The sequence below is a fragment of the Lissotriton helveticus genome, chromosome 1_1 (genome assembly GCF_964261635.1).
Source record: "Lissotriton helveticus chromosome 1_1, aLisHel1.1, whole genome shotgun sequence".
NCBI classification, from domain to species: domain Eukaryota; kingdom Metazoa; phylum Chordata; class Amphibia; order Caudata; family Salamandridae; genus Lissotriton; species Lissotriton helveticus.
In genome coordinates, this window is record NC_136057.1 from 766417921 (window position 1) to 766439621 (window position 21701).

Consider the following 21701-nt stretch of genomic DNA (forward strand, 5'->3'; position numbering starts at 1 on the left):
ACTGTTATTTGAAAAGCAACATATGTGCTCTTATTAGCGCTGGAAATATTTGTGTGGCTCACAACCTTAGATGCAGAATTGAAACTTTGTATCTATTTAATTTTCATAACATTTAATTGACATGGTGTGCTAATGCAACAAGTGAGTGGCTGAATAGAGATGCGTTACTCAGAACCACCAATCATAGACATTTTACCATGTCTTCAACTGCAAGAAAAGTTAAACAAAAGAGGTGGGCCTTTGTGCCACAGAGAATAGGACCACAAGGAACACTCTCAATAATTTACAGTACATTAAGTAAGACAATGTACCTGCAGGAGTGGAATCTGCTAAGTGCTAAAATAAATGCTGCTGCCTGTTTTGCAGAAAATAAAATCTGATAAAGAATTGTAAGGACTTACTAACCTGTGTGCTGTTTCATTTTTTAACAGTTATGCTATTTTTAACTAGTAAAACGATGATAACGGTACTCAAATGCTAAACATTATTATTTTTGTGTTGATTTTTGAAGAAATAGTTAAGGAATTATGGACATTTGAAACAAAATAGTAACTCCAATCCTGGAATTCTTTTCTTTTTTATTCTGTCATACAGATGCTCTCATCTAATAATTGAGCATAGAACAAAGCAAAACCAAATATCCTCTTCACCATTCCATGGGGCAAGTAAGATAAAAGGCGTGTCTATGTTTAGCAGTCCAGACAAAGTATTTGAAAGTGGATTTCAATTGGGTGGACCTGCATTAGATAGAGATGGTAAGTGCAAATTGTTGGACATGTTGTGCTTACCAAGAGCATCTGAAAGTACATTGTCATACATATGCCAATAATTGCTATCCCACTACATATTTTATGCTGTTGTATAATCCCGTTTCAAGCATTGTATGCATATGAATTATATTACCGTTACTGTTTTGTTTCAAAGAGCACTTTGAGTTTGTGATTTTTGCTGTAAATAGTACGTCCAATGTAAAAATATTTCAAAAAATAAATAGAAGAAACTTAAATCTTTAATGAAGTGGGTGTTTAGAATGTCTAGCGATCCAGATATGTATTGCTTGGTATTCAAAAAGTAACTTCTTGGTTACTATGGGTCTTCTACAATGCTTGATGGCCAACTTCCAACATACATAGGCTTACTTAACCTGCAATCATTTTCATTCTTCTTAATGGTAAGACAACTAAACCTCCACAACATTCACAAACATTTCTCATTAATACATTTGAATGCTCAACACTACGAAAATGACATAAGTTGAGAAGATGCCAGTTTTTTGTAGTATGGAAGCTCATTGAATGGTTACATACCAAATGCAGCGCCACCTATTGCATTTTCAAAGATGCAAGTCTTTTTTCAGGGTGCTTTGATGAGGTTTAAATATCTGAAAAATGACTACATCTAGCTGCCTCTATCACTGCCCCTGTTTGGTTTTTCGTTCACATTAGAGTCCACCTTAACTTATTTTTCTCCAAATTGTTGTTAAGTTATTTTACTTGGATCTTTTCAGGAAAATATGAACAATTCCTGTAAAAAACAATGTAGATGTACAGTACACAAATTTAAATCAACTTGGTTAAAAACAAAATGGACCAGTTTACCAAAAGCACATTTACTGTGTCATTTTCCAAATATGCATCGCACTTAGTATACACGAGGGTCCTGATTCTCAGATTGGATCTTCATGCAAGAGAATGTCTGGAGCTACAGCACAACTTATGTAGGGCTCAATCACTGCCTTCATACTCAATGACCACTTCGTAGGAGCAACTGACTCTGCTCACACCAGCCAGCAGATTTTTGGCACTTTACACTTGTGGTTGTGCGAGAGAATGTACACCGATGGCCTTTACACTGCCCGTCCGGTAAAATGAAATGGATTACTCTCCTATCCCTATGTCAATGGCTATGCCCTAAAATTTAGGCATGTACGCATGCTGTATACCATTTAGGGCCTAAATGGTATACAGCATGCGTACAGTTCATGCAGAGGTCATGTTTGTTTCCTGGTTGCTTTATGCTCTGTGAAGGAAAGAATCACACGGATCTAACCCTGCCATACCCGTAAACTCCTATCAAGATCATCAGTATTGCTGTTGTGCCACATACATGTGCACACTTCCGTTTACCCACATTCAGCACTTCTTCTACAGTGGTTTGATAATTTAAGGTAGCCTAATAAGTAAAACACTCGTTCCACTTAAAGTAAACTGAACTAAATGTTGCCCAGTCTACAACCAACTATTTCTGCTTAACTAATTATATAACTCACTTATTTATAATGTACGTGGCAAAACATTTAAAAGTTTACGTTTGCTAAATATTTATTCAACTTTTCTTGTTAATGTACTCACAGTAAGGCTTTACTGGTTGAATGATTTACAAGAATAATTTCCATAGATGTTGTTTTTTTGTTTGTTTTGGTTTAACATCATTTACTTTCTGATTTGTTTCATCTGTCCCTTCATGCATATCCCCATATGGATGTAGAACTTCAACAATCTCCCAAACAGACATCTAGCGCAAGAAATTCAGGGAAAGGTACTCTGAAACTAACTTAAAATATGATGCACCAAACATATTATTTTTACACAAGTGGCTGCCTGGCATATTATTTTGTATTGTTTATTGTGCTGTGTTTTTCTTTATTGTATATTCAGAAACATACCCATAACGTGCTTGGAATTTTGTGTGGTGTGCTTGAATTCGAATTACGATGCAACACCACAATCCTGTAAGAATAATTCTTTTTGAAAAAATAACTTTTACAATCTATTGTGACCTGCACATGCCTTCTTTCCTTAGGGCAGAAGTCCTTCAGATTTTAAGCTGCAAGTATTTTTGTGCTGTACCATTAATGCGTATCTTTTGCTTACATTTTTTTTATTTGGACACAAATATGAGCTTTTAATAGGCAGCTACTTAGTATTTCTAACTTGTAGACATATTGGTAATAAATCATATCAGTATCACAATTAAACATTTAATTCCATAGCAATATTTATCTTATTTGAATGGATTTTGTTACACTTAGAATGCAAAGGTGTGTTTCCACTTATTTTAATTTGCTTTTTCTGTTTGTGGATAGCATAGTTTTAAGTAGGACAATTTCTAATGAGGCTACTGTTATCAAATTTGAATCCCTAATTGTGTGAACAAAAACCAATATTTGTGTTACTTCTGCATAAGATTACCAGTGCTTGCACTTAGATGTATTTTTGTCTGGTTTACTTCTATTTACTTTCCCCTTTTTAAAATATCATCTTGAAATATTTGGTTGGTACTTTTGTGTGATTGTTTTTGCTGGGCATGCTCTGTATGTAAATTGGTTTGTACAGGAAATTTGCTTAGCCATGAATACAAACTCAGCAGGATTTGGGAGAGGATGACCCTTCAACGTTAACTCACTTTTCAGTTGAAAACAAGTTTTCTGATTTGGAGCTGCCATCAAAATGTTCATTGTTGTTTAGAGTTGCTCAGCACCTACCTTCCCCTTGTTAGACTGTAATCATGGCTTTAATAGCATTCCGACAGATCTACTATCAACACTTGCACTAGGCCTCCACTGGACTTCCTCATCTCTACTGAAACAAACTAGAAAAATCGAGCATTAAAATTGTTTTGTAAACTGGTATGCAGAGTACACGGGTGTTCCATCTCCTCAGCTTACACTTGGGATGTACAGGCTCGTTACGGGAGCAGGTGTGTGTGTTATTAGGGCCACCATTCTATTTCCCCTTGATCATTTTGAGATGAGAAGTAGTAGTCTAATGGGGTTACATAACAAATTCTCTCTTAAGTACACTTTCTGATAGATACATCTGCCGTGTGGATTCCTCACCTTGTGAATATCCCCTTGCGCCAGCAACATTCGGAAATTCTTTTCGTAGCTTCGCGCCGACGTGGACTTGGACGTCATAGAGGCACGGCATCGCTCGCGACTCCGCTGACGTCACCGACGCCTACAATAGGCCCACGCCGGCGTGATGACATCAGTTCCCTTTTTTCCGTGTCGTCGACACTAACGGTTTTCTAGGGATCGTCCGTAGCTTTCACTGTAACTTTGTTACTTCGCATTGTTAGTATTCCTTTATTTCCTCTTTCATCATGTCTTCGAAGAAGACAGGTTTTAAGGCCTGTGGGGAATGCGGCAAGACTATGTCCATTACAGATCCGCATAAATGCTGTTTGTTGTGTCTTAGCTCCGACCACGACGTCGAAGACTGCCGATCCTGCAAGAAGATGACTCCTGAGGCCCTCCGGGATAGAGAAGCTAAGCTTATTGTTGCAAAGCTTAAAGGAAGTAAGGAGAAGAAGAAATCGAGATCGCGGACTCGACGCTCAAGGTCAAGATCTCACTCGAGGTCGCGTTCGGATTCGTCCTCGGCCCTTGCTTCGAGATCTTCAAAAAAGAAGCATAGGAAAAGATCTCATGAATCCCGACATCGTTCAAAGATAGACTCGGGTTCTAAGCCGAAGTCGCAGGTGAAGCTGGTAGAGAAAGAAGTGGTGTCTTCGGCTTCGGAAGAACATGACGCCGGAGGTGCGGCGTCGCATCCGAATTCGCCTGGCTCGCCGAAGCAGACAGCGAATCCTTCTCCGGATCCATCCCATTCTCCGGATCGGGAGGATGAAGGTGAGAGGGAGACAGTTGGAGAGGGAGAGGCTCTGTTGCCCGAAGGTCTGTCGACTCCGGTGCACCAGCCTGAAGAGGAGGTCGACGTCGTATCGACTCCGTGCCCTCGAGATCCACCTGGGAGTTCGTATCCAACCTTTCCGACTCCAGGTCAGGATCCAACGCATTTTTTAAATGCGATGTATGGTATCTACTCCAGGGCTATGTACCCCTCTGGGATGTCTGTTGGTCCCACGGGTCCGATGGCATTTGGTCTGGGTGTCCCCCAAACCTATGCCCCTGCGCCCTTTATACCCTTTATGCCGGCTCCGGCGCCACATTGGCATCTTCTGACACCGGCGAGGCCTTCGACTCCGAAGCCATCGACGCCGAAGTCGACGACACCGAATCCTTCGACGCCGGTTCCATCATCTCCGATGCCGGATCCCGAACGACGTCGTGGAAGTCTTCCTCGTCCGGCGTCGGGCTCGGCGCCGGCTCCGGCTTCGGCGGTTTCGACAGTGGATCCGACGGCTTCGAAAGTGAAGCACAGGTCGAGCCGTGAAGCCCAGAGGCTGATGGAGGAAGAGAGTTATCGTGAGGAGTATTTGGAGGAAGGTGAACTACAGGATCCTGATGACCCTTATGAGGATCTTTCGGTGGCCAGTGGTCTTGAACTGTCCCCTGAGTGGGATTTGGTTTCAGTATCAGACGAACCCTCTAAAGATGTGGCTCCTTACCACGTTGTAATTAAAAAAGCAGCAAGTTTGTTGAACATTGCTTTACCTACTGCTGAGTTCAAATCTAATCTTCTCACAGAGGTGCTTCACTCTCCATCATCGGTGATTGAACCATTGCTGCCATTTAATGATGCCCTTAAAGATCCTATTTTAGAGGTTTGGAAGAAACCCTTGTCAGCTCCTGCTGTATCCAGGGCTGTTGCCAGAAGGTACAGGACTGCTCCAGAAGACCCAGAATTTTTATCCACTCACCCTCTGCCTGAGAGTTTGGTGGTTCAGGCTGCCTGTTCCAAACGATCTACAGGAGCTTTTCCTCAAGTTCCAGCTGAAAAGGAGTCGAGAAAGCAGGATCAGGCTGCTAAAAAGATTTTCTCCTCTGCTAGTATGGCGCTGAAGTCCACAAATGCGACCTGCCTGATGGGTCGTTATATTCACGCCCTTATGGATACTGTTAAACAGTTGGTACCCAACTTACCTGAGGAGGATAGAAAAGACTTCCAGGAAGTTATCTCTGATACTCAGGCTGCAGCAAGGCAGGTGATTCAGAGTGGGTTAGACACAGCGGACTCTGTGGCAAGGATCATGGGTTCTTCTGTAGCTACGAGGAGAGCTGCATGGCTGAAGTCTAGTGAGTTTTCTTCAGATGTCCAATCTACATTGTTGGATCTCCCTTTCGATGGATCTGGCTTGTTTGGCAAGAAAGCAGACACTGCTTTAGATTGTTTTAAGGACAGCAGAGCGACAGCCAAGTCATTGGGCCTTCAGACCAGGGGCACTTTTGAAAGGCGTACTAGAGGATTTAGCAGGTGTTCCTTTCAATCCTACAAATCTACGCAGCAGCAGCCACAGCAGTAGCAGAACACGCTGTACAGGTCTTATAGGGGCAAGTAAAGAGGCCGTTCTCGAGGCCGTCAAGCCTCCTCCTCCTCCTCCTCCTCCTCCTCTTCCCCTTCCCAGCCCCCTGCCAACGCAGCAAAGCAGCCCTAGATCCGCCATTCCGGATCATGTGGGTCCAGTGGGGGGCCGGCTTACCCATTTCCTACGAGATTGGGAATTGATAACATCGGATCTTTGGGTTCTCAATCTCGTAGGGAATGGGTATGCTCTTCCCTTTCGGGAGTTTCCCCCAAATTACCCTCCTTGCCAGGGTTATTGTTCGGAGGACCACCTGCTTCTCCTGCAGGAAGAAGTCCTGGCACTGTTCAGAAAAGGTGCGATAGAGGTGGTTCCAGAGCAGGAAAGAGGTCAGGGGTGCTACTCCCGGTATTTCCTGATCCCCAAGAAGGATGGCAGGTTACGGCCAATCCTGGATCTCAGGATCTTGAACCTTTACCTGAAACAGGAAAAGTTCAAGATGCTCACTCTTGCACAGGTTCTTCAGGCGCTGCTGGAAGAGGACTGGATGGTGTTGATTGACTTGCAGGATGCGTATTTTCATATTCCCATCTTGAAGTCGCACAGAAAGTATCTCCGCTTTACGGTTGGGTCGCAACACTACCAGTTTGCGGTCCTTCCGTTTGGTCTTACTACTGCGCCTCGAGTCTTCACCAAGGTGATGGCAGTGGTGGCAGCACATCTCAGGAGGTCGGGATTCCTATATTCCCGTATCTGGACGACTGGCTGATCAAAGTGGAGTCGCGGGAGAAGGTGCTCCATCATCTGCAAGAGACAACTCATTTGTTGCACAGGTTGGGTTTTTCGATAAATGTACCCAAGTCACACCTGGTGCCCTCCCAGCGCAACCTGTTCATAGGTGCGGTACTGGACACTACTGTATGTCGTGCATTCCCTCCTCCTCAAAGGATTCGCGACATACAGGAAATGATTCCTTTATTCTTCAATGGAGCGGTTGTTCCAGTCCTGAAGGTCCTTCGCCTGCTCGGTCTGATGTCTTCTTGCATTCTATTGGTCAACCATGCACGCTGGCACATGAGGGCACTCCAGTGGTGCCTCCGCAGGCAGTGGTATCAGCACAACGGAGATCTCAGGGAGTCAGTGAGGATCTCCAGAGGAGCTGCGGCGGATCTGTCTTGGTGGAGCGTGGAAGGCAATCTGTCGCAAGGAAAGCCTTTTCAACTTCCTCCATCGGTGGCCACGGTAATAACGGATGCATCCACTCTAGGGTGGGGTGCTCATCTGGGGGATCTGTAGGTCAAGGGTCTTTGGTCTCCAGAGGAAAGGTTGCTTCATATCAACCTTCTAGAGTTGCGGGCGATACGTCTGGCGCTCAAGGCCTTCCTCCCTTCCCTTCGCGGTCAGTCGGTTCAGGTCCTGACGGACAACACGACCGCGATGTGGTACATCAACAAGCAGGGAGGAGTGGGGTCGCGGTGTCTCTGCAGAGAGGCTCTGCGTCTCTGGTCCTGGGTTCAGGACCACCAGATTTGTCTGATGGCAAATCATCTGGCTGGAGTTCAGAACGTTCGTGCAGACAGTCTCAGTCGGCAGTTCTCTGCCGACCACGAGTGGAGGCTTCATCCGGAGGTAGTTCGTCTCGTCTTTCGGACGTGGGGAACTCCTCAGGTGGACCTTTTTGCCACTCAAGAGAATGCTCACTGCCCGTTATTCTGCAGTCTCCAGTATCCGATGCAAGGAGCCTTAGGGGACGCGTTTCAGTTGAGTTGGAGCTCGCAACTCCTTTACGCGTTTCCTCCCATACCTTTGATTCCTCGGATTCTGAGGAAAATTCGCCAAGACCGGGCCCAAGTTATATTGATTGCCCCGGATTGGCCAAGAAGGGTGTGGTACTCAGACCTTCTCCACCTCTCCTGTCACCCGCCTCTCCGTCTCCCTCACAGGGCAGATCTCCTCTCCCAGATGGAGGGGCAGGTTCTACACCCCACCTCCAGACCTTACACCTTCATGCCTGGAGATTGAACGGGGCAACCTGAGTTCTTTTTCTCTCCCGCCTGATGTGGTGGATGTCATCTTGTCAGCCAGGCGTGACTCCACTAAGTCCATCTATTCTTATAGGTGGTCTAAATTTGTCACTTGGTGTGGAGAGAAATCTATAGACCCTTTGAGAGCCCATTTGTCTGATGTTTTCCAGTTTGCCCTTTCTCTGGCGCAACAGGGGCTTGCTGTTGCCACAGTGAAGGGCTATCTTTCAGCGCTGTCGGCATTTCTCTGCTTGCCTGACCAGCCTTCTCTTTTTAAATCTCCTGTGGTTTTAAGGTTTTTGAAGGGCCTCACGAATATGTTCCCTCCTACTCCTTTTGTTGTGCCTCAGTGGGACTTAAATCATGTTTTGACCTTTCTGATGGGTGCTCCCTTGAGCCTCTTCACAAATGTCCTATGAGGCTTTTGACTCTTAAGACAGTTTTCCTCGTTGCGATAACCTCGGCAAGGAGAGTAAGTGAGCTTCAAGCTCTTAGTTCCAAGCCCCCTTTCTTGTCCATTCATGCTGATCGAATGGTTCTTAGGACCAGGGCTGCTTTTCTGCCTTAGGTGGTAACTCCTTTCCATCTAGGACAGTCCATTACCCTTCCTACCTTTTATCCTCCCCCACACCCTTCCAAGGAGGAGGAGAGATTACACCGTCTGGACCCCAAGAGGGCGGTGTCTTTTTACTTGGACAGAACTAAAGACTGTCGGTTGGATGACCAGCTCTTCATTGGCTTTGCTGGCTGCAAGAGAGGAAGAGCGGTCCATAAAAGAACTTTATCAAGGTGGATCATCCTCTGTATAAAGATCTGCTACTCTTTGGCCGGTAAGGAACCTCCAGGGGGTATAAGGGCTCATTCTACTAGAGCTAAGTCGTCAACCTCTGCATTGGCTAGAGGTGTTCCTGTAGAGGATATTTGTAGGGCGGCAACTTGGTCTTCCCTCCGCACTTTCGCGAAGCATTACTGCTTGGATTCCGAGGTGAGGGGGGACGGTCATTTTGCTCGCTCTGTTCTCCAGGATTTCCTGGTCTAGAAGAGTGGACACCCTCCTCCGGGAGTGGGGATTGCTGTGGGACTCTATTGACAAGGTGAGGAATCCACACGGCAGATGTATCTATCAGAAGAACAAGTTACTTACCTTCGGTAACGCTTTTTCTGGTAGATACAGTATCTGCCTGTGGATTCCTCACTGACCCACCCGCCTCCCCGTTGTCCACTCTTCTTTGCCAGAGTTTCTATAATGTATTTATTTTATTGTCAAGGAGTTGTTTATTTCAAATGTTTATTGCATTTGCTTCACACTATGTGTGTTACCTTGATATCTATACTGCGTATACTGTGTATATGTCTACTGTCATTGGTCCGTCCGTGTGCCTCGAAGGCACGGAAAAAAGGGCGGAACTGATGTCATCACGCCGGCGTGGGCCTATTGTAGGCGTCGGTGACGTCAGCGGAGTCGCGAGCGATGCCGTGCCTCTATGACGTCCAAGTCCACGTCGGCACGAAGCTACGAAAAGAATTTCCGAATGTTGCTGACGCAAGGGGATATTCACAAGGTGAGGAATCCACAGGCAGATATTGTATCTACCAGAAAAAGCGTTACCGAAGGTAAGTAACTTGTTCGTTTAGTGTAGTGGATGATTAGGCAAGTAAAACGTACGCAATTGGAATATTTCTGTCAGTTTCAGTGTCTAAAGTTGTGAATTAATCACATAGTTTCCCCTAATATCAATAATATATCAATAAATGCACAACTTCTCTGCCAGGAAATAGGTCTTCAAAGACTGCATGTATTGTATAGACACTTGCTTAGGTTCCTCACTTAAGCTGCCACCTGCCTCTGGTGCAAAATCACACCAATTTATTTAATTACTTAATGAATCACTTATAAAGCACACAGTTACGTACTAAATTCCATGACTTTACATCGTGTACAGTTCATGAGTGACCTTCTCTATCTTGCCATAGAAGAGTGACATGTTTCAATGTTTCCTTAATTTCCTTTTAATCCAAGAGGTTCTGTTTAGTCTAGGCAGACAGTAATTCGCGCATTTAAGTTTTCAAACCACATAGAGTACAGATGTTTTCGCTTTGAAGTAACCCTCAGAGTGATGCCTGATTTCCATGTTAAGCACCCAGCTATCCTTGACCAAAGTTGTATCTTGGTTTCTTATTCAGTTTTCAGCAACCATGCTAGGATACCACCAGGTCTCGCCTTCATCCCAAACGTCTGGACCATCACGGTGCCCTCCCGGTCTTGGATTTCCCTGATCATTCTGAGCTTCTACTTAAATTCAACTAGAATAGCCTTGTGTTTGATGCTCGGGTAGGTTTCCAAGCCTCTCTGCTAGAAACGCTCTAGTAAACGTACTCTTCTTGGCCTTGAGTTCACATATCTATACAGATGCCCCTGATGTAAACTTTGAAAGGCTATTTGGCGACTGATCCTTTGTTAATTTCAATATGCATGCAGATTAGTTCCTGTATTTAGCAGTTCTGAATTTGTCAGTGCAGAGCATTTAGTCTACCCAGGCCCACGTTAAGGCCACTTGCACAAGAAACCCTGAGTTGCCGTATAGAGTACTCCGCAGTATTGCAGCACTTTCAAAAATGTACGTTAACCCCATTGATGTAAGTGTCCCATCTGTTCAAGAAGATGTCTGATGTGCCACCGTGTGATCTGTGTACTTTTGTTGGTCAGGATGGAACTGTTGCTACATTTCCCACAAAAAGAATAGCAGTGAATTTCATTGTTCTTTTGGCATAAAAGCTGAATGTAGCAACATACCAACGTCTTGACACTGGACCAGCTGCAAGCAGCATGGCCCTGCCTCACTCTGGATAAGAGTTTTAAATGTAGTGGTTTTTGTAAATGTCTCCTGGTATTTGTGAATTCCTGTAGAGATTTTACAAAATGAACCTACTATTTTTTATGAAGTTATGTACCATTTTTCTTTGCTCTCGCTGTGTTCATAAACACCTGGAGATACTGAAATTTGATTGCATAAATGGAAGTTTGATATGCACAGCTACCCCACATGATGGGGGAGCTGCCATTTTCTTCAAGGCTGCCAAGACATCAGTTCCGACACATAGGTCCTCCAAATTGTCAAACAGGGCTCTACCCTTCAATGTCTTTGTATCTCACTGCACCTTCCATAACTATCAAGATGGCTGACAGAGGATCACATGTCTATTTTCCAGCAGGAACTGTAGGTCCTTTTGGCCATAGTTGCCATAGAGAGGGTTCCAGCATGGGAAGTTGGAACTGGTGCTATTCCTGTTATTTCCTTGTGCCAAAAAAGGACAGAGGACTCCATCCTATTTTAGACCTTTGTCTTTCTCAGTGCCTTCTTGCAAAAGAACAAATTCAAAATACTCATGCCGGTCCAGTTTCTATCTGCTTTGGATCACAGACACTCAATGGTAGCATCAGACTTGCAGGAGGCCTATTTCTTTATTCCTGCCGTGGAGACCCGTAATGGCTATCTGTGGTTCACAGAAGACCAACAGCATTTTCAGTTTGCACTGCTCCCTTTTGGCCTCACCAGTTCCCCTCAGTGTTCACAAAAGTGATGTGGTTGCTGCCCTTCAGCGATCTGGGAGTTACATTCTTCCCCTACCTAGACAGCCGGCTGTTGAACGAAGGCCCCGGACCCCACGCCCTACCATTTAATAAACCACCACCTACAGATGATGGCGAAAGTTTTAACATTGTTGAGGTCCACTATCAACATGTCGAAGTCACACCTGAGTCCTTCGAAGACACTACAGTTCATCTGCTTTATCCTGGATATGATGCAATTCTGTGCCTTTCCCAGAGAGCTCAAAGTCTAGGACATCCAGGTTATGATACCAATGTTTCAGCTTTTGACCTGGATCTCAGTGAACAGCTCCCAGCCCTCTGGGCCTATTAGTCTCCTGCATCCTGCGGATCATCCATGTCAGGTTGGCACAGAACCCTGCCGGTGGCTACAGAGTTTAACAGACACTCTGGTTAGGTGCAGAGCCTGGCTTCTGGGCATGCCCAGAGTCCATTCCTGCCAAATATGCACAAAGCCTTAGATCAGTGGGTACACGCCATCTTTATCCACAGCTACTGCTTGTAATGCCGCGCTTCTAAATCTACTGCATAATCCACACAACATCTGCCAGGAACATCACAAGCTGTTATTGGAGGAGGTATGCACTTTGCTTCCTAAAGGAGCAAGATAATTTGTTCCAGGACAGCAGAGATGAAAAGGGTTCAGTAAAGATCTCTTTACTTCCTCAGCCCTAAAAGCATTAAAACATTGCAGCTAATCCTCAATCTCAGGGCGCTCAATTTCCTTTAATAAATCTAATCCTGTCAAAATTATAACTGTGCCCTGTTTCATTTCGCTACTCAATGTGAGAGACTACATGGAGATCCTTAATTTCAAGGGCACAAATTTCCCCTTCCCCATACTTTCGGGGCCCCTGACAGTACCTCATATTTATGGTGAGTACAGTTCATTACCGATTCAAAGTACTGCGTTTTGGTGTCCCTAATGGTCCCAGAGTGTTTACTCCGTATCTAACAATAGTTACGTTCATGTCTTTCCTTGACTGGGTGACTGGCTAGTAAACAGGACAAGTCATGTGCCATGCACAGTCCACACTCAACAAGTTATGCTTCTCCTCCACAATATGAACTTCACAATCCATGTAAAAGAGTCACAGTTGTGTGCCCCCCCGCCCCCCCGAAAAAACAGGTTTTCCTTGGACCGCCCTCAATGCAGTCAGCTTATCCAGGCAAGGCGAGAGAGTGATGGCATTTCAAAGGCTGCTTTCTATTTACATATTGGGCAATGAGAATGGTAATACAGCTAGAGAGAATGATGGGTGTTCTGTATTGCCTTTTATAAGAGGCAGGCAGTTTGGAAAATCCAGTGTTGGGAGAGAGTCTATTCTTAATCACAAACTGCAATTATGGACCAAACATAACTTGTTACTGGGAAGGTCTTTTTCTAGACCCACAGACACACTTGTAAGTACGAGTACACTAAGCGGCTATACCCGTGCACCTGAAAAACAAAGGCAGCCAGTCCACTTTCAAAGTACATGTGGTCAAAATCTTTTTGGAGCGAAGAATCCCCCCCTCTTCCATTTATGAGCTTGAAATATAGTCTTACTAGATTTATGGTACCGCTCTTTGAGTCCTAAAGTCATGGCTCCAAGCAGTTCCTCCCAGGGAAGTTGGTTTTCTTTGTAGCTAGCACCTCCCTCTGAAAGGTGAGTGAGTGTGCTGCAAGCTTTTTCGATGGCGTAATCCTTTATGCAGTAAAGGCCGAATTGTTCTTAGGATATACCCTCCGTTTGTGTCAAAGTTTGTGTCACCTTTTCATGTTAATAAGTAGATTAACTTGCCGTCTCGTTTTCCTCAACCACAGTCGGAGGTTGCTACGAAGTTGGTTGTCAGAACAGATGTCATGTACTGTTATGACATGACATTCTGCTCCTTTAGGAAACCCAATCAGCTATTTGTTGCTTTTGCATTTCTACACTTTGGTAACCATATTCCAAAGACTGGGCTTGCTAGGTATATGTTAAGTATTTTCAGATTTGTTATAAGAAAGCCATAAACATGCTACAACCTGTACCTAGGCCACATTCCACTCCTAAAAATGTGACATAAAGGCATTCTTAGAGATTTATTTTTTCATGTGATAGATTCCATGTTTAAAACATTAGAAGCCAAAGATAATGTTTCAGCCTTTTTTTTTTTTTACTGTATTTAAGCCCTACAGCACAGAGTAATACAACCGACAACCAGGCATACCAGTCCCATATAGAGTTATTCACGGATAATAATAAGTGGTGCATGGTAATTTTGATTTAAATGCCTTAGATAATTACTGGGCACCATTCCAGCCCATCTCTGTTGCTCACTGTACCACTACAGATGGGAGAAACCATGTGCAAATCAGTCTTGGTTCCTTCACAGGGTTCTGCGTACCCCAAACTGGTAGGCCACATCCATTCATACAGATACACTTGCAATCCCAGACATGTTTCAGACTTTTTGGGCCTCGTTGGTACGGTGCAAGTCAAGCTCTATAAGACAGTAAGCTGTAACCCCAGTCTGGACATACCTGTCTCCCTTAGGGTTACATTTGTTTTACCAGGTACTAACACTATAGAAGGGATATTTTATGAAATCTCTTCCGATCTACCGGTGTTACAGAGTAAATAGCATCGGTTTCAAAGATGTTCTGACTTAGGGTGACTTTTTTCTTTATAAATGTCACTTTGAACATATAGAATGCATTTCCTCCATGGGCGCAACATCGTATATGGCCCTTAGAAGCTTCTTGTAGTTTCAGGTAAAAAGAGGATAAAGTAGAGATTGCACCACATCTTTGGAATTATTTGTCAGATTCATCCTTATAGTACTTTTCTATTTCTATTAAGCCACACAGACCTGCCTTTTCGCATTGGCTTAGCGAGTGTTAGCTAATTTCTGTTCCTCTGAATAGGCTACTTCCATTGTCTTCCTATTTTAATAACTTGAACCAGTTGAGCTTACTTTATCTTACTGCAATTAAATGATTGCTGTGTGGTTAATCATTTTTTGTTGTGAGATATTTTAGATCTGTATTTGCTATACTGTTTTATTGCTGCGATTTGGAGTGTGCTTTGAATATGTTGTGAATTATGTGTACAATTTGGTGTAATGTTTTTCACACACAACAATGTTTATAACTATTGGTTATTTCTTATCAGTTACAGATGATATTTCTCAAGCAGAATCTGAAAGCCGGTAAGTTTATGATTTAAGTTAAACAGTGTTTTTGTAAGACTCACGCATACCATAAACTTCTAGTCTAGAACCAGCTTGACTGCCTAATATTTAATCCAGATGCGAAACAAAGATTGTCAAACTGCACTAGCTTTACTGAGTACCATATGCACTGGCTTCATGTGGCAGGGGAGGACCACATTATGTGGGGCAGTGTACTAAATTATATTGCAAGAAAAAACAAGTTATGCATCATAATGCAGCACAATTCGCGATCGTATTAGTTAAATATTTTGTCATTTCTATACATGATCACAGTGTCTGGGAAAAGATGTCCTTGTCTTATTACCAGTTCTATATACTCACGTAGCAGTAAGCAACTGAAAGGTGTTCTGCTGTGCAGGAACAAGTTATTTTTATTGTTAAAATCTTTAGATTTTGTAGCAGATGATGGATTATGTGGCAAATGCGGCAGGTCATTACGAATGCAGAAAGCACTGCGGCTGCGTAAGTGCATCATTCCAGTGCCCCTGTTGAATATTTGGGTATTCAAAAAGTTGTGGAATATTGTTATGTTCGAGGAAAATGAGCTATAGATCATATGCTTTAGCATAGATCTCCATTTGGTGTTAGGTCTGGATGTTTGCACTTTGTTATTGTTTGAAGAAGTGTTTTAGTCACGAGGTAGGTGACTCCTCGTACTCGGTGATAGTGCGCATGGGCATCAGCTCCATCCCCAGATAGGTTATTTCTGCCATCAGGTATGGATGTGTATTGCTGCGCTCCAGTTTGGTATAGTTTTCAAACCACTTTGACGCGCAATCCTTTACCCTCAACGGTATTGTGTATCGATCACGGTTTCCATTAAACACGCCTCACCTAAAATCTGACAACCTTCGATCAGGAACTTTGAGGCGGGCCGTCGGGCCTACCCATGCCGACCACACCAGCAGTCGATGGGACGGACTCCATTCAAGTTATGGCCCGGTGTCGTGCTAAGTTTCCACGCACCGGCTTGCACGATGTCTGCAACCTCTGCCTATCCCTGGAACATGACAAAAAAGGACCGTGAAGCGCGTTGATCATTCTGATCGAAGAAAACCATTTGTGACCGTCGGGCTTGACGCCATGAGATGCACTGCTGCAGCGGATCTGTACCAGACATCTTTGGCGAAGATTCTGACTCCCACCAACCGGATCCAGAAGTTGAGGAGGAAGAACTGGTCTCCGTGTCCGAAGCAGATTCCCACATGGAAGAAGAGTCTACCATCAATACCGTGGGTGCAGATCCTCCTGTGCCCACTCACCCAAAAATTGCGGTTCTAGTATCACCTTAGCCCTCGGGCTCAGGTCGGCACCGAGACAAAGTTTCATACGCCCCCTCCTCGGGCTCGGCTACCAAACTCGAGCCTTCGGGCTCGGGCTCGAGCAATCCTCATTCCGGTGCCGAACCAACACCTTTGGCATGAAAGCACAAACACAAGACTTTGCCAGTCTCCACGTCACCGGCACCGAAAACATCTTCGACGGCGAAGTCCTCAGAGCCGAAACCGGAAAAACGCAAAGACCCGGAGCCTAAAGCCTCCAAGCCTAAAGCCTCAGAGCCAAAATCCACACCTAAAGCCTCAGAGCTGAAATCCACACCCAAAGCCTCGAAGCCAAAATCCACACCAAAAGACTCAAAGCCGAGATCCACACCTATAGACTCAGATCCAAAACACCCCACGCCTAACGGCTCGGAGCTGAAATCTGCTAAAAAGCATCCAGACTCAAAACACTCGACGCCCAAAGATCCTCAACATAAATCAACTCCATCCAAAGAATCTCTACCCGAACAGCCACCTTTGGATCGCAAACAAAAGAGACTCAGCATTGACCCTAAAAATGAACACCTCACGGTCATTCTTCCTAAAAAACGGAACCTGGCTCTCACAGCTATACCTCTGAAAAAGAAGAACATGAGTACTAACCCTTCCCCCCTTACATACCTCCGTTTCCTCCTCCCAGCCCAAATTCGATAATTACACCATCAAATTCACCACCACCACCACCATCACCTGACACACATGATGAGGACGATGGGGATGGAGATGGGGTTTGGAATGAGGACCATTATATACCACATTATATACCACAGGACACTGATCCCTGGGACAATTATGATAAAGATCCAGACCAGAATAACGATCCCGACCTTTATTCCTCCAGACCCTCCCCACCTGATGATATCGGTTTTCCGCAGCTTATTAACAGGGCTGCTCAATATCATAGGATGGAATGACACTCAGACCCTCTAGAAGAGGATTTTCTTGTGGAGACATTCACTTGTTCACAAAGGTCTACTAATACCTTACCAATGGTCAAAGGCTTACTAAAATATACTCACGAAGTATTCAAAGACTCATTTAGAGCCAGAATACTAACATCTCGAGTGGATAAAAATACAAACCCTCTCTTACAGACCTGGCATGTATTAAAGGCCAGTTGCCTCTAGACTCTCTTGTTGTAACTAACGTCCGTAAGAGAGCTAATTCTCAAACCAAAGGCAAAGCCCCTCCTCCTGATAAGGAGTCAAAACTTATTGTAGCCTCCCAATCTGCTAACCATTGGCGTATTGCCAATGCTCAGATTCTGTTAGCATGCTATGATAGAGCTCACTATGATGAGTTGGAAAAACTCATGCAACATCTGCTGGATGAGTATGAAACTAAAGCTAACAAACTCATCCAGGAAGGGAAGCTCATCACCAACACTTCCATAAAATGCACGCTAGATGCAGCAGACACAGCATCCCGCGCCATCAACACTAGCGTACTCTTACGCAGGCATGGTTGGCTTCGAATCTCTGGATTCAAGCAGGAGGTACAATCCTCCATACTTAACCAGCCTTTGATAAAGAGCATCTATTTGGGCCATAAGTAGATACTTTATTAGAGAAAATGAAGAAGGACACCGAAACAGCAAAGTCCAGGAGGGCCTTACAATTGCCTTCTAACTGGGGGTCCTTTCGCCGCTCCTTTTATAGGAGTGGCTCAAAAACAGTCTCATCAGAAAATCCCTCCTCCTCCTCATATAAAAGTAACAACCACTCTAACTCCCCCAGAGGCTATTTTAGAGGAAATAATAACAAGGGAAGAGGCAGTGGTAACTCCACCGCACTTCCCCTGCAAATAAGCAGTGACTTCCCTCCTCTACCCCCGATGATCCCACTCCTGTCGGGGGACATCTCTCACAGTTCCTACCTGTCTGGAATTCCATTACCTCAGGCAAGTGCGTAAGACTAATTATCCAGTATGGTTACTGCCCGGAACTTCCCAGCACTCCCCCAAATATTCTTCCAAAGCAACGTGTAATGTCACCAGTACATCTCACACTCCTGAAACAGGAAGTTCTCTGACTCTTAGAAAAGCATGCGATAGAACCAGGGAACAGGAGTGTACTCCCTGTACTTTTTGATTCTAAAAAAGGACTGCTCTCTAAGGCCTATACTGGACCTCAGACAGCTGAACCTTTATATTCAATCAGACCACTTCCACATGGTCACCCTCCAACAGGTGCTCCCATTGCTTCAACAAGGAGACTTTCTATCCACTCTGGATCTAAAGGACGCCTACTTCCATATTCCCATCCACCCAGCTCACAGAAAGTTTCTCTGGTTCGTGGTGGACGGATGCCATTATCAATTCAAAGTTCTCCCCTTAGGGGTAACTACGGCACCCAGAGTATTCACTAAGTGCCTTGCAGTGGTCGCAGCTCATTTAAGAAGACCGCGCAATCACATCTACCCTTACCTGGACGACTCGCTAATAAAAGCCAAATCACAACACATCTGCATACTCCACACTCACAAAACAGTATAGTTGCTTCATGACTTGGGCTTCACAGTAACCCTCACCAAGTCTCACCTTCAGCCGTCCAACACACCAGTGTATCTAGGCGCTACAATAGACACTTGCAAAGCTCTAGCATACCCCAACCCAGTCAGGATACGCAAAATGCAAAATCTGATATTACAATTTCAGCCCCACCACTCGCTACCAGCCTGAGTGTTAATGCAATTAATCTGCATGATGGCTTCTTGCATTCTAATCGTCCCTTACGCAACACTTCAAATGCGTCCCCTACACGAATGCTTAGCACGTCAGTGGAACCAGGCTCGAGTTCAGCTAACAGATCTGGTGTTGGCAGACTGCTGTACCCATCGCTCTCTCTGCAATGGTATTATACACAAAACCTTTCCAAAGGGCGGCCATTCCTCGACCCAGTTCCACAGATAGTGTTAACAGGGGACGCATCACTCAATGGTTGGGGAGCTCATCTTCAAAAACACACTGTTCAGGGCACATGGACCCAACAACAGAAACAATTTCACATAAACTACCTAGAGCTACTAGCGATTTTTATGCCATTGAAAGCTTTTCAACTGCATTTAGTAGTCCGTACAGACAATATAACAGCAATGTACTACATACAAATACGGGGAGGGACGCACTCTCTACAGCTTTCACACCTAGCTCAACGTGTATGGAGATGGGCCCTTCCTCAAAACATATATCTCCTTGCGGAACACCTCCCATGAGTAAACAAACAAATGGCACATATGCTCAGTCGGCAAAAACAACAGAACCACAAATGGGGACTACATCCTCAAGTTCTGATCCCATTCTTTCAAATGTGGGGCTATCCAGGAATAGATCTGTTCACAACACATCTCAATGCAATATGCCCAAACTTCGCATCCAGGTACCCACACCCATCATCCAAAGGCAATGCACTATAGATGAATTGGTCAGGCAGATTTGCTCACGCTTTTCCACCTCTCCTGCTAATTCCATTAGTGGTTCGGAAGCTCGTGCAACAGTCCCTCACAAAGATACTAGTGGCTCCCATATGGGATCGACAACCCTATTGGAACTATCAGTAGTTCCTCACCAAAAACTGCACCTCTACCCCAAGCTTCTCACTCAGAACCATGGACAGATAAGACATCCAGATGCCAGTCAACTCAACCTTGCGATCTGAAATCATAGAGTTTGGCTACCTTAATCTCCCACCAGACTGCATGAACGTCTTTAAAGAGGCTAGACGCTCTACCACTAGAGCATGCTACGCTGCAAAGTGGAAGCGATTTGTAATTTACTGCAAAATCAATCAATCGATCCACTAGATGTTTCAATCCAAAATATAATTTGCTACCTATTACACCTACAGCGTTGTAATTTAGCTTATACATCTATACGGTTAGAACTTGCTGCAATAGCCGCTTACCTACAAAACAGACAACATTTGGCTTTGTTTCGCGTGCCCGCTATCAAGGCCTTTATGGATGGACTTCAAAGAATCATCCTTCCTAGACTTCCACCTTCTCCAATGTGGAATCTTAATATAGTCCTTAAAAGACTCATGGGCCCACCATGTGAACCTATGCACAAATGTGAGCTACAATTTCTCACTTGGAAAGTTGCCTTTCTTATAACCATAGCATCTCGCAGAAGTGTTGGTGAGCTCCAGGCACCACTATACAAGAAACATTTTTACAAATTCATCAAAATAAAGTGGTTCTGAGGACTCATCCCAAAATTCTACCCAAAGTCGTTTTTGCCTTTCATCTCAGCCAGTCTGTTGAGCTACCCATATTTTTTCCTCAACTAGACTCCGTGGCAATATGTGCTCTTTACACATTAGATGTAAAAAGAGCAATATTATATTACATTGAAAGAACTAAATCTTTTCGGAAAACAAAACAACTCTTTGTTGCTTTTCCACCATCACATAAAGGCAATGCCATATCAAAAGCAGGTATTGCACGGTGGAACGTTAAATGAATCCGGACATGTTATATTAAAGCTAAATGCATATTAACAGTTCCCCCTAGGGCGCACTCTACACGAAAACTAGGGGCTTCTATGGCATTCTTAGGGAACATACCCTTAGATGACATCTGCAAAGCAGCAACATGGTCTACACCACCCACATTCACAAAGCACTATTGTGTAGATGTGTTAGCAAAACAACAAGCTAGTGTGGGTCAGGCCGTTTTAAGAACACTATTTCAAACAACTACAACCGCTTGGGAGATAACTGCTGTAAAGTCCATGCTAAAGCATATGATCTACAGCTCATACGCTTCGAATGGAAATTGCTACTAACCCAGTATGCATCTGTTCTTGGCATATGGAACTGTAGATTCATATGTGCCCACACGCCTCCCCTGGTACCTTTGTCTTTTGCAGTATCATCTTATTTATATACAATATACATGGACATCTCTTTCTACTCTTACTAACTCCATCATCACCCTTACAACAAAACAATCTGGAAATGGAGCTGATGCCCATGCGCACTATTACCGTGAAGGGGGGAGTCACCTACCCTGTGACTAAAAGACTTCTTCGAACAATAACATAGTGCAAACATCCGGACCCAACACCAGATGGCGATCTATGCTAAAGCATATGAATCTACAGCTCTATATGCCAAGAACAGAGGCATACTGGGTAGTAGCATTTCCTTTCACAGAATATTTTGTCTACAAGGTGGTGCTTCAAAAGTGAGGTTTGCTGCGATGCTAATTAAAAGCAAAGTATTTTAGTCAGCTGGGGGGAACACCACAGCAAAGGATGCCGTGAAGGGGTGAGGTCCCTGTGTCCCATGAAAAAAGACCACCCTGGGAGCCATTGTAAGTTTTTATTCCCTGAGAAATA

General features: G+C 44.3%; 1 protein-coding gene across 10 annotated transcripts in view; it reads left to right on the top strand.

Moving 5' to 3' along the window:
• ANKRD26 (ankyrin repeat domain 26) overlaps positions 1-21701 on the top strand; it is a 1096841-nt gene that overhangs the window by 256716 nt on the left and 818424 nt on the right. For all 10 annotated transcript variants that reach the window (XM_078674324.1, XM_078674330.1, XM_078674326.1 and 7 more), the window contains exons 6-7: positions 595-755; positions 14982-15018. In XM_078674324.1, coding sequence (XP_078530450.1) covers positions 595-755; positions 14982-15018 — 198 coding nt within the window. The remainder of the gene's footprint in view (positions 1-594; positions 756-14981; positions 15019-21701) is intronic.